Here is a 13,435-nt window from a genome sequence, read left to right on the forward strand (position 1 = left end):
CACAGTGAAGAAGCTGATGAGTTTTATATAAACTGGACCTCCTCTCCAGGTTGGTGAGCAGAATTTGGGGTCGCATGTTGGCTGTGTCCACACAGAACCCCCTGGGTGGGATGGTCTGGAAAGCAGTGGGGAGGAGTTGCCAGCTGGGAAAGAAAGAACAAGAAGGTGACCAGAGAGGAAGGAAGGCAGGGTTGGGCTTCCCATACATCCTGGCTCTGGCCCTGCAGCTGTAGCCTCTGGTGCTGGACAAGTTCTGTGAGGGATTCCCCTCCCTAATTTTTCTCAGGGGCATCACATCAGATCTCCCCAAATTAATCTCATTCAGCTAGCATTGCTTTTTCTTGATTTTCAGAATTTGCCACTTGACTTTTCTCCCAGGGCCAGGCATGAAGTTAACAAAGAAAACACAGAGTCCTTTTGCCCTCTGGCCACGTGTCTGCTCCTCTGCCTTTAGTAGATATAATTTGCAAATTAGATTCCCCCTTCTTTGAAGCCATGGCAGGCTTCCTTGCTTCCTTTTAGTGTCTGGGTAGGACCCAAACTTTACAAAATTTATCTGTGATCCCCACAGCCTTGGACTCTCCCCTTCAAGAGAAAGCCTTCTCTTTTTCTCTTGGATTTAGAGTTTTCCTCAAGTGTTTCCTCATAAAACTCAGCCTTTTGCTTTTCCCCTTGAGGCAGTGGCCATGGCTGTCAGAACCCATACTTAGCTGCTCTTGTGGTTCCCGGGATCAACACAGGCTGAGACAGAGACCAAACAACATTCCCCTAATTTACTGAATTGCAGATGGTCAGACTCTAAACTCAAACCTCTCTCTAGCTCATATGCTGTCCAAGCGAGCCCAAGCTGTATTTGTTTCCTAATTTCCTTATGTTTCCTTCTTCCCATGGGAGCAAAGGAAGTAGATTCATTTTGTCAGTTTTCCCAACAGGCCCTGCTGGAAAGAGGCATTGTGGAACTGCTCATGACCTCGGATGATGCAAAACACATGCTAAAAGGCTACATAGAAGGAGGTATAAATTCAGACTCATTTTGAGTAAGAATTGAGGCTCTTTACCAGCCAGCTTGAATATTCAACAAGCCTCAGAAAGAACCAACTATATCTCTGATGTCTCTCCCATGTTCATTGAAGTGGACTCCAGAAATTTGGTATTACAATGAATGAGGACTCAAGGTCCAAGTGAAGAGTCCACTTACCAACCCCAACTCTCTCCCTTGCCCTTTTTGTCTTTAAACAGACAAGCTCTTCTGGCCTCAATACACTTTTTTGTCTTTCATAATTTTTCTGTGGGCTAAGAATTCATATTGGTATTGGGCATGGTTTAGAATCCAGGTCTTCTCCACTAATATGGAGAGCCACGTGGAGAAACAGAAGATAGATGTGTGTCAGGAAGGCTGCCTAGGCCAAGCCCCAGTCTGGGATCTTGAAGTCCACTCACTGTGGACTTGGAGTAGAGTTCATACTAGAGAGTCAAGTAACAGAACAGTTCAGACCAGAATCATAAGATGATGATAATGAGGGAAGTGACCAAGGTATTATAAACAGCCAGATGAACCCAGGGGAGTATCTGTCAGGTAGTCCGTAGTTCAAGACTAGCTACTTCTTTATACCACTGTTCTCCCCTCCTTTTTGGTGGCTCTTCCTCACATTATTTTTCTAAGAATTTATTTTTTAAGTTTATATATTTATTCTTAGAGAGACAGAGAGAGTGCAAGCAGGGGAAGGGCAAAGAGGGAGAATCCCAAGTAAGCTCTGCACTGTCAGCACAGAGCCCGATGTGGGCTCCAACTCACAGAATTGTGAGATCATGACCTGAGCCCAAATCAAGAGTTGCACACTTAGCCAACTGAGCCCCTCTTCTCCACATTATTATAGTACACTGGGAAGTGTGCTGAACTTGGGTCAGCAAATCTGTGTTCAGTTCCTAGGTCTAATCAAGTTATATGATCTTGTCCTGTTCTAGTTTTCTACAAAAAATATGGTTAATTTTAACTGCCTTTAAAAAAAATTAAGTGTATTTATTTAATTTGAGAGAGAAAGTGCAGGTGGGAGAGGGACAATCAGAGACTCCTAAGCAGGCTCTGCACTGTCAGCATGGATCCCAAGTTGGGGCTCAAACCCACAAACTGTGAGATCATGACCTGAACTAAAGTTGGACGCTTAACTGACTGAGCCACCCAGGCACCCCTTACCTACCCTTCTTATCTTGCATTGTCCTTACAAGTGTCCAGTGATATCAGGACATATGTGGCAGCCTTTTGTACTTTGCAAAGTGGAATAAAAGTAGTGTCTCATTCTTACTATTTGGCCCAACTTCCTTCTGTGTACAAGGTGTGGGCCTCCGACCATTCCCTGGTGGCACTGTCACAGTACCTCATTCAGCACCTGTCTCTTCTCTCTATAGTTCTGGCCACCATCAATATGAACACATTTCAGATAAATGATTTCAAGCAGCTTTCCCAGGTGCAGGTAAGGATGTCTTAAAGATGAAGAGTCTTTGCTCCTTTGCCTGCCCAAATCTCTGTAGCCTGTGCAGCTGGTACTGAGTGAGAACAGCAGGCTTGGCAAAAAGACTTCTGGTTCCCTGCTCCCCATCTCCCCAGAGCCTCAGTTGGGTTCCAAAGCAATTTGGGGAGCTTATGCCTTTTGTCATGGGGAATGAGGAGTAAGTCCTGCTTCTATCACCACTGTTAGTGAAGCACCTTATGGACATGATCAGAGGGAGGAAGAGGGGATTATGTGACATAAGTCAGAGGGAGATGATGTTCTTTTTCCTCTCCAAAGACAGGCCTCAGAAATGGGCTAAATACATTGCTGACAGAGGGCTCATACATAGCTTTGTCAGAGTCAGCCTTTTTCAGCCAGACTCTGCAAGTTATGGGAATGAATGACTATTGTACATGAATTCATTAACAACCATGGATTGAGTAGCTCCAGTTTCCTCTCAGTGGGTGGTCCCCTGTAATAGTTTCAAAGATGGACAAACCATAGTCCATGCCTTTGAGGATTATATCCTTTCTCCACATAATAGCTGGATCGAGCTCTTACAGACCAAACGTGATTATAGTTTCCTCTGCTTAACACACTTTCCTGGGTCTCCTTTTGTTCCCAGCATAATCCAAAACCCATGCCATGGCCTGCAAAGCCTGGTATGACCTGATGCAATCTTCCTTTCCAGGCCCAGCCCCCTCTGCTCTTCTCGCTTATACAGGAAATCCTTCTTCAGTCCTGCAGAGTATGGCACTTGGCCCCATGGTGCTTCCTCCAGTGCCCTATACCCTCCTACACAAGTTTTAATTAAAGAACAAATTGATCTTATTTCCTCTTCTCACTAATTTCTACACAGCTTTTGACCTAGTAAAAAGAAGGGACTCTGCCAGAGCTGGATCTATGGTTATCTAGTTTTTAATGGCTGTAATAAGTCTCTTTTTTGCTGTTGGTTCTTTTTCTCTTGTCACTTTTTTTAAAAGTAGCTTTGTTGAAATATAATTTATACACCATTAAATTCACCCATTATAAATATACAATTCAATATATACATTTTTATAACCATTCCCACAATCTAAAGAATTTTCTCATCTTCATTTATGGTAAATCTCCTGTTGCCATCTCCAGCCCTAGGCAAACACTGGTCTGCTTTCCATCTCTATAAATGTCTTTTCTAGACATTTAATATAAATGCAATCATACAGTTACTAGTCTTTTGCATCTGGCTTCTTGCTTGATGTTTTTGATTTTCATCTGTACTGTAGCATGAATCAGTACCTGATTCCTTTTGATAGCCAAGTGGATCATGCTCTTGTATCCTATGTCTAAGGCCATAGACAAAGCTAAAGTAAAGTTCATGCAGTTTTTCTCATGTGTCCTTCTTTGTAACTAATATGGCTAACATTAATTTTAAAGTTTGATTCAGTCTTGTATTCCGGGGAATAATCCTACTCAATTGTATTATCATTTTATATACTGCTGGATTCAATTTGTTCATGTCTTATTGAGAAGTTTTGCTTCCATGTTCACGAGGAATATTGGTTTTTGGTTTTCTTTTATTGAAATGTCTTTATTTTAGAATCAGAGTAATGGGTTCCTTTTCTATTTTCTGGAAGAAATTGTACAGAATTGATAGCATTTCTTATTTAATGTTTGGTAAAATCCACCTTTGAAACCGTCTGGACCGGAAGTTTCCTTTTTTTTTTTTTTTTTAATTTTTAAAATGTTTATTTATCTGAGAGAGCGAGAGAACGAGTCAGGATGGGCAGAGAGAGAGGAATACACAGAATTTGAAGCAGGCTCCAGGCTCTGAGATGTCAGCACAGAGCTGGATGCAGGGCTTGAACCCAAGAAACAGTAAGATCATGACCTACGCCAAAGTCAGATGCTTAACCAACTGAGCCACCCAGGCGCCTCTGAAGTTTTCTTTTTTAAAAGACTTTTAACCAGAAATTTCTTTTCTCTAATAGATGTAGCACCATTTAGATTATTTCTTCTTGAGCAAGTTTTAGTAGTTTATGTCTTTCAAGGATTTATTTTATTCTATTTCATCTAAGTTTATGAATTAATGGTCACAGAATTGTTTGTGATATTCTGTTGATATCCTTGTATGTCTTTGTTTTTGGTAGTGGTGGCCTTTCTTTCATTCCCCATATTAGTAACTTCGTGTCTTCTCTCTTTTCATCTTTTTATCTTGGTCCGTGTAACTAGAAGTTTACCAGTTTTATTAGTCTCTTCAGAGAACTAGTTTTTTGGCTTTTTTTATTTTCGCTTCATTTTTTCCTGTTTTCTGGTTCATTTATTTCTCTCATCTTTCACATTTTCTGTTTTGCATCCTTTGGACTGAATTGGCTTTACTGTTTCTAGGTGTTGTTTGTTTGTTTGTTTGTTTGTTTAGTGGAAGCTTAGATTGCTGATTTGAGACTTTTTTCTTTTCCAATATGAGCACTTATGGCTATAAATTTCCCTGAATGCACTATTTTTGCTATATCCCACCAATTTTGATATGCTGTATTTTCATACTCAAAAATGTTTCAAAAAATTTTCAAAACATTTTAAAATTTCCCCTGAGGCTTAATCTTTATTGTATGTATCAGAAGTATGTTGCTTAATTTTTGAATCCTGGAGGATTTTCCAGGTATTATTCTGTTATTGATTTCTACTTTAATACTGTTAAAATCTGAGAGTATACTTCATATGATTTCTGTTCTTTTTACATTTCTTAAGGTTTGTTTTATGGCTCATAATATGGTCATTTTGGTGAATGTTCCATGTATATTTGAGAAGAATGTGTATTTTGCATTTGTTTGTAAATTTCCATTGACTCAAGTTGATTGATTTTACTGTTCAGGTAATTACTATTCTTACTGATTTTCTACCCACTTTTTTATTAACTTTTTTATTAACTATTAAGAGTGTTGATATCTCTAAATATTATTGTAGATTTGTTTATTCGCCCTTTCAGATCTATCCATTTTTGTCTTCTATATTTTGAAGCTCTGTTTTTAGGTGTATGCACATTTAGAATTATATTTTTCTTGGAGAATTCACCCCTTTATTGTTATTTAATGGCTACCTTTGGTTTTTAAAAAATGTTTATTTTTAAGAGAGAGAGACCGAGAGGGCACAAGCAGGGGAGGGGTAGAGAGAGAGGGGACAGATGATCTGAAGAGGGCTCTGTGCTGAAAGCAGAGAGTCCGAATTGGGGTTCGATCTCACAAACTATGAGATCATGACCTGAGCCGAAGACGGCTGCTTACCAACTGAGCCACCCAGGTGCACGCCTTCCTTGTTTTTTTTTTTTTTTGTAAATTTATTTATTTATTTATTTATTTATTTATTTATTTATTTATTTATTTTTTATTGTCAAATTGGTTTCCATACAACACCCAGTGCTCATCCCAACAGGTGCCCTCCTCAATGCCCATTACCCACTTTCCCCTCCCTCCCACCCCCCATCAGCCCTCAGTTTATTCTCAGTATTTAAGAGTATCTTATGGTTTGCCTCCCTCCCTCTCTGTAACATTTTTCCCCCCCTTGACCTCTCCCATGGTTCTCTGTTAAGTTTCTCAGGATCCACATAGGAGTCAAAACATATGGTATCTGTCTTTCTTTGCCTGATTCACTTAGCATAATACCCTCCAGTTCCATCCACATTGCTGCAAATGGCCTGATTTCATTCTTTCTCATTGCCAAGGAGTATTCCATTGTATATATAAACCCCATCTTCTTTATCCATTGTCAGTTGATGGACATTTAGGCTTTTTCCATAATTTGGCTATTGTTGAAAGTGCTGCTGTAAACATTGGGGTGCAAGTGTCCCTATGCATCAACACTCATGTATCTCTTGGGTGAATTCCTTTAATGTTGTTTTTAAAAAATGTTTATTTATTTATTTTGAGAGAGAGTGAGTGGGGGAGGGGCAGAGTGAGAGGGGAACAGAGAGAACCTCAAGCAGACACCATGCTGTCAGTGCAAAGCTTGACAAAGGCCTCAATCTCATGAACCATGAGATCATGACCTGAACTGAAATCAAGAGTTAAAGTCTTAACTGACTGAGCCACCCAAGCGTCCCTGTGTTCCTTCTTTTGAGGTCTGCTTTGGCTGATATAAATATAGCTATTCTACCTTTCTTTTGGTTAGTGTTTGCATTCTGTATCTTTCTTTATCCTTTTACTTTTTACCTTTTTTTTAAGTATTTGTATTTAAAGTGCATTTCTTGTAGATAGCATATAATTATGTATTACATTTTTTTAAATTTTTTTAATGTTTATTTATTTTTGAGACAGAGAGAGACAGAGCATGAGCAGGGAAGGGGCAGAGAGAGAGGGAGACGCAGAATGTGAAGCAGGCTCCAGGCTCCCAGCTGTCAGCACAGAGCCTGACGCGGGGCTCGAACTCACGAACTGCGAGATCATGACCTGAGCCGAAGTCGGATGCTTAACCGACTGAGCCACCCAGGCACCTCTGTATTACATTTTTAAAGATTCAACCTGACAGTTTTTGTCTCTTAACTGATATGGTTAGATAATTCACATTTATTTATTTTTTTTTTTATGAACCACTAAAAATTTTATTTATTTATTTTTTTTATTTTTTTTAAATGAAATTTATTGACAAATTGGTTTCCATACAACACCCAGTGCTCATCCCAAAAGGTGCCCTCCTCAATACCCATCACCCACCCTCTCCTTCCTCCCACCCCCCATCAACCCTCAGTTTGTTCTCCGTTTTTAACAGTCTCTTATGCTTTGGCTCTCTCCCATTCTAACCTCTTTTTTTTTTTTTTTCCTTTCCCCTCCCCCATGGGTTCCTGTTAAGTTTCTCAGGATCCACATAAGAGTGAAACCATATGGTATCTGTCTTTCTCTGTATGGCTTATTTCACTTAGCATCACACTCTCCAGTTCCATCCACGTTGCTACAAAAGGCCATATTTCATTTTTTCTCATTGCCACGTAATATTCCATTGTGTATATAAACCACAATTTCTTTATCCATTCATCAGTTGATGGACATTTAGGCTCTTTCCATAATTTGGCTATTGTTGACAGTGCTGCTATGAACATTGGGGTACAAGTGGCCCTATGCATCAGTGCTCCTGTATCCCTTGGATAAATTCCTAGCAGTGCTATTGCTGGGTCATAGGGTAGGTCTATTTTTAATTTTCTGAGGAACCTCCACACTGCTTTCCAGAGCGGCTGCACCAATTTGCATTCCCACCAACAGTGCAAGAGGGTTCCCGTTTCTCCACATCCTCTCCAGCATCTATAGTCTCCTGATTTGTTCATTTTGGCCACTCTGACTGGCGTGAGGTGATACCTGAGTGTGGTTTTGATTTGTATTTCCCTGATAAGGAGCGACGCTGAACATCTTTTCATGTGCCTGTTGGCCATCCGGATGTCTTCTTTAGAGAAGTGTCTATTCATGTTTTCTGCCCATTTCTTCACTGGGTTATTTGTTTTTCGGGTGTGGAGTTTGGTGAGCTCTTTATAGATTTTGGATACTAGCCCTTTGTCCGATATGTCATTTGCGAATATCTTTTCCCATTCCGTTGGTTGCCTTTTAGTTTTGTTGGTTGTTTCCTTTGCTGTGCAGAAGCTTTTTGATAATTCACATTTAAAGTGATTATTGATATAGTTGGATTAAAATCTATCATCTTGCTAATTCTTTTCTATTTGTCCCATTTGTTATGTTCCTTTTTTATCCCCCTTCAGTTAATTGAGCATTTTTTATGATTAAATTTTATCTCCTCTATGGACTAATTTCTTTTCTCAGGTTTTAAGTTTTAGCTGTTGCCCAAGGATTTGAAATATACATGTTAAATTAATCTGAAAGTACTTTCAAATAGTGAACTGCTTCACATGTAGTAACATCTTACAATAATATATTCCTAAATACTCATTTTAAAGATGACATTCTATTGTGGGTTTTTTTTTGTCTGTTTGTTTTGTTTTTGTTTTTGTTTTCATGGTTTCTGATATTAATTCTTATCTGTGGCTTTTACAGGTAATTTGTCTTTTAGTCTCTGACTGCCTTCAGAATTTTCTCATTGTCTGTAGCTTTTAGAAGCTTGAGTATAATATACTTAGGTGTGGTTTGCTTCTTAGAGTTTATCCTGCTTGATATTCTCACAGAATGGATCTGTGGTTTGGTGTCTGTAATTAATTTTAGAAAATTCTCAACCATTACTTATTCAAATATTTCCTCTCTTCTCTCTTTCTTCTTCTGCAGGTCCAATTATGTGTACATTAGATCATTTAATATTGTCTCAAACTGCTTGGATGCTGTTTTTCCCCCTACTCTTTTTCTCTTTATTTTTCAGTTCAGTTTGGTTGATTTCTATTAGCTTCTCTTTAAGTACACTGATTCATTCCTCTCCTTTGTTGACTTCACCAGTGAGCTCACTGAAGGACTTCCTCATTTCTGTTACTGTGTTTTTGATTTCTAGTTTTTCAATTCCATTCCTATAGCTTCCATCTCTCAGCTAAAATTACCCATATTATTTTGCATGGTATCTACCTGTTTCTATTGCAACCTTTATCATATTAACCATCAATATATTTTTTTTTACATTTTTAAAATTTGTTTAAATTTACATCCAAATTAGTTACCATATAGTGCAACATTGATTTCAGGAGTAGATTCCTTAGTGCCTCTTACCCATTTAGCCCATACCCCCCTCCCACAACCCCTTCAGTAACCCTCAGTTTGTTCTCCATATTTTTGAGTCTCTTCTGTTTTGTCCCCCTCCCTGTTTTTATATTATTTTTGTTTCCCTTCCCTTATGTTCATCTGTTTTGTCTCCTAAAGTCCTCATATGAGTGAAATCATATGATTTTTGTCTTTCTCTGACTAATTTCATTAGCCTAATACCCTCCAGTTCCATCCACGTAGTTGCAAATGGCAAGATTTCATTCTTTTTGATTGCCGAGTAATACTCCATTATATATATATATATATATATATATATATATATATATACCACATTTTCTTTATCCATTCTTCCATTGATGGACATTTGGGCTCTTTCCATACTTTGGCTATTGTTGATAGTGCTGCTATAAACATGGGGGTGTATGTGTCCCTTCAAACCAGCACACCTGTCTCCCGTGGATAGATGCCTATTTTAAATTCACTGTTTAATTACAACATCTGGGTCCTATCTGAGACTGTTCTTGATTATTGCTTTGTCTCTTCAAAGTATGTTTTTTTCCTTGCCTTTTCGTATGGCTCATAGTTTTTTAATGAAAATGAAACATCTTGTGTGGGACATAGATATTGTTTTGGAAATAAGCAGGTCTTTCTGCTAGGCTTTTTATTTTAAGTTTATTTATTTATTTTGAGAGAGAGGGAGAGAGAGAGAAAGAGAGTGAGAATGCATGGAGGAGGGGCAGAGAGAGAAGGAGAGAGAGAATCCCAAGCAGGCTGTGCACTGTCAGCACAGAGCCGAACACGGGGCTTGAACTGATGAGCCATGAGATCATGACCTGCGCCAAAATCAAGAGTCCGCCTGAGCCACCCAGGTGCCCCCTGCTAGGCTTTTAATGTGAGGATTTTGTGTTAATTTAGTCGGGAATTGGGCTAAATTTGAAGTTTGTTATTGCTAAGTTTATCCTCCTTGCATCACAGGCTTCAAATTCCTCTAGTACCATCTCTATGTCTGAGCTCCCCTTGGCTTTGGTTCTTCCCTTTGCATTGTACCCCAGAGAGAGTCTGTTCTTCTCAGCACTGCTAGCTCTACTGCATGTTATCTATTCTCTACACTGGTTAGCCTGATGGTGAGGGAAGGAATGCATTCCCTGATGTTCTAGTTGAGCCTTGGTCTTAGGCACCATGTGCCTGGGTCTGAGGGGCTGACCTTTGCAAGTGCTCCTGTTTCTCCCTGAGCTGTAGTTCCAGGCCCCGCACAGTTTCTTACTCTTATCCCAAGACTGGTGGTTTGTTTTGTAGTTTTTTTTTCCTGCTTCTGTTTCCAGGAAGTAGGTTTTCACCAGTGCCCTAAGATGACAGCTTTTCTTGCTCTTGTCACTGAAGATTAAGGCTTTTGTTCCCTAGAAATGAGGGCTGTGGGAGATTTGGCAGTGGCTGCTGCTCCCCTTCCCCAACCAGTACCAGGAATGAAATCAAAGTACTGCAGACTTGGTGGCTTAAACAACATTTATCTTCTCACAGTTCTGGAGGCTAGAATCTGAGATCAAGGTGTCAGAAGGATTTGTTTCTTCTGAGGCTGTTCTCCTTGGCCTGTAAGTGGCTGACTTCACCCTGCATCGCCACAAAGTTGTCCCTCTGTGTATGTCTGAATGCTAATCTCTTCTTATAAGGATACTAGTGGTATTGGATTAGGGCCCACCCTAATAATTTCATTTAATCTTAAATAAACATTTTCCAAAACATTTAACCTAAATTAAACATTTTCCTGTTTAAATACACTTTTCCCAAATATAGTCATATTCCAAGGTACTAGAGATTAGAATTTCAGTATAAATGGGGGGAGGTGGTGGCACAATTCAGCCCATAACTTTCTGCCCTCACCCAGATTCAGGTCCTTCTGCATGCAAAATATATTAACGTCATCCCAGGAGACCCAACGTCCAATTTTTTTTTCATTTCAGCATCAGTTCTGAGTCCAAAATCTCATCTAAATATCATCTAAATCAGGTAGAGATGATACTCCAGATATTATTCATCCTAGGTAAAGTGCTTCTTCAAGTGTGAACTTGTGGAACCAGGTAGCAAGTTATCTGCTTCTAATACAATGTAGGACAGACATAGGACAGACAATCTCATTTGAAAAGGGAGAAATTGAAAAGAAGAAAGGGGTCACGGTTCCTAAACAAGTACAAAACCTTGTAGGGTCAATTACATTAGATTTTAAGGCTTCAGAATAATAATTAGATTTTAAGACAATAATAATTCTCTGTTCTCTGTGTCTACCAGGATGGGCCTCCTTTCAGGTCCACCTGGGTGACAGCCCCACATCCTCAGCCCTGCGCAGTGGTCCTGACTCCTCTGGAACCAAGAAAAAGACATGACATCCTCATCCACTGAGCCTATGCCCTCTGTTCCCACAGTAGTAATGCTGGCCTGCTGACCTCTCAACCACCTTCAGGGTCATTCCTCTTTTTTCTTGAAGGGTAATGCATGTTTGTAGCCCCATAGCTCTTGTGGGAAATAAGTTTTAGAATTCTGTATGCCTGCACCAATGGGTTAACAAGGCTTACAGCAGAAAACTGCCACAGGGCAAAAGCGCCCAAGGTTAGTCATCAAGCAAAACAAGGCTTAGGGTGAAAAGCCGCCTCCCCAGGATGAAAATGTCCAAGAAAAATTAGAGGTAGAAAGCTATGGGGCAAAAGCACCCAAGATTAGCTAGTGAAAAGGGTGCCTTGTTAACCTTGAGGCAGCATGCTCCAGCAATCTTAAACTTTAGAGATAACAGCTACTTGGCTGTATTGATCACAGAGAAACTGTCCATCTGGCATCTGGTGCCAATATATCATTGTGCTTTAATCTCAACTTCAAACACCACTCACCACCCGCCCGCCCCAAAACCCTTTGCTTCTTACACACACAAGTTAATAGTCACTATCTTATTTGTTTTCTTCTGTATGTTCACCACAAATGTAAAACCTTGAAAGCTCAATAAATACAGAGACAAAACCCCAGTTTGGGGCTCTTGTCTCCTCCCAGACATTAGCCTCTCTTGTATTCAATTCTGCATCTGCTCTCTTGCTGGACAAAAGAGAACTCCAGACTCAAAGTCTGTGACAAGCTCTATTGACACATCCTGTAGAATCCCAGAAGTCTGACATCTTTCCTTCATTTTGTCTCAGCTCTGCCACCTTCAGTCCAAGCAAGTAGCATTTCTGCTAGAATGAAATTTTTAAAAATCTGTTGGCTTCCTGTACAATTCATGGGAGTCCAAGCCATTAGACAAGAGGGGTCATCCTTACATCTTTCCTAGATAGCTCCATCTCTATTTCTGGCTTCTGTTGATATGGCTGAATGGATCCATCAGCCATACACCAACAACCTCTGTAGCAAATGATTGTCCAGCCACATCCTCGATATTCTGTAATCACACTTTCTCAGTGTTTTACAATATACATAGGCCAAGAATTTTACAAATCTTCAGGTTCTGGTTCCTTTTAAAAAAATTTAATGTTTATTTATTTTTGAGAGAGAGAGGGAGAGAGAGAGAGACTGAGCATGAGTGGGGCAGAGGCAGAGAGACAAGGAGACACAGAATCCGAAGGAGGCTCCAGGCTCTGAGCTGTCAGCACAGAGCCTGATGTGAGGCTTGAATCCATGGACTGTGAGATCATGACCTGAGCTTAACTGACTGAGCCACCCAGGTGCCCCATGTTCCTTTTTTGTTTAACAATTCCTTCCTCTTAGCCACTTTGACTGGTGTGAGGTGGTATCTGAGTGTGGTTTTGGTTTGTATTTCCCTGATGAGGAGTGACATTGAGGATCTTTTCATGTGCCTGTTGGCCATCTGGATGTCTTCTTTAGAGAAGTGTCTATTCATGTTTTCTGCCCATTTCTTCACTGGATTCTTTGTTTTTCGGGTGTTGGGTTTGGTAAGTTCTTCATAGATTTTGGATACTAGCCCTTTGTCCGATAGGTCATTTGCAAATATCTTTTCCCATCCCATTGGTTGCCTTTTAGTTTTGTTGATTGTTTCCTTTGCAGTGAGTAAGATTTTTATCTTCATGCGGTCCCAATAGTTCATTTTTGCTTTTAATTCCCCTGCCTTTGGGGATTGTCAAGTAAGAAATTTCTGCGGCTGAGGTCAGAGAGGTTTTTTTCCTGCTTTCTCCTCTAGGGTTTTGATGGTTTCCTGTGTCACATTCAGGTCCTTTATCCATTTTGAGTATATTTCTGTGAATGGTGTAAGAAAGTGGTCTAGTTTCATTCAGAGACTATAGATGCTGGCAAGGATGT

At 39.9% G+C, this 13,435-nt stretch overlaps 1 protein-coding gene across 1 annotated transcript in view; it reads left to right on the top strand.

Annotated features, from left to right (window-relative positions):
* Nucleotides 1-13,435, top strand: part of LOC122483170 (beta-galactosidase-1-like protein 3) — a 62,652-nt gene that overhangs the window by 12,237 nt on the left and 36,980 nt on the right. Inside the window, exons 8-9 of the mRNA XM_043579868.1 lie at nt 933-1,014; nt 2,407-2,471. Of these exons, the coding sequence (XP_043435803.1) occupies nt 933-1,014; nt 2,407-2,471 (147 nt within the window). The remainder of the gene's footprint in view (nt 1-932; nt 1,015-2,406; nt 2,472-13,435) is intronic.

The sequence above is a fragment of the Prionailurus bengalensis genome, chromosome D1 (genome assembly GCF_016509475.1).
Source record: "Prionailurus bengalensis isolate Pbe53 chromosome D1, Fcat_Pben_1.1_paternal_pri, whole genome shotgun sequence".
In the NCBI taxonomy this organism is placed as follows: domain Eukaryota; kingdom Metazoa; phylum Chordata; class Mammalia; order Carnivora; family Felidae; genus Prionailurus; species Prionailurus bengalensis.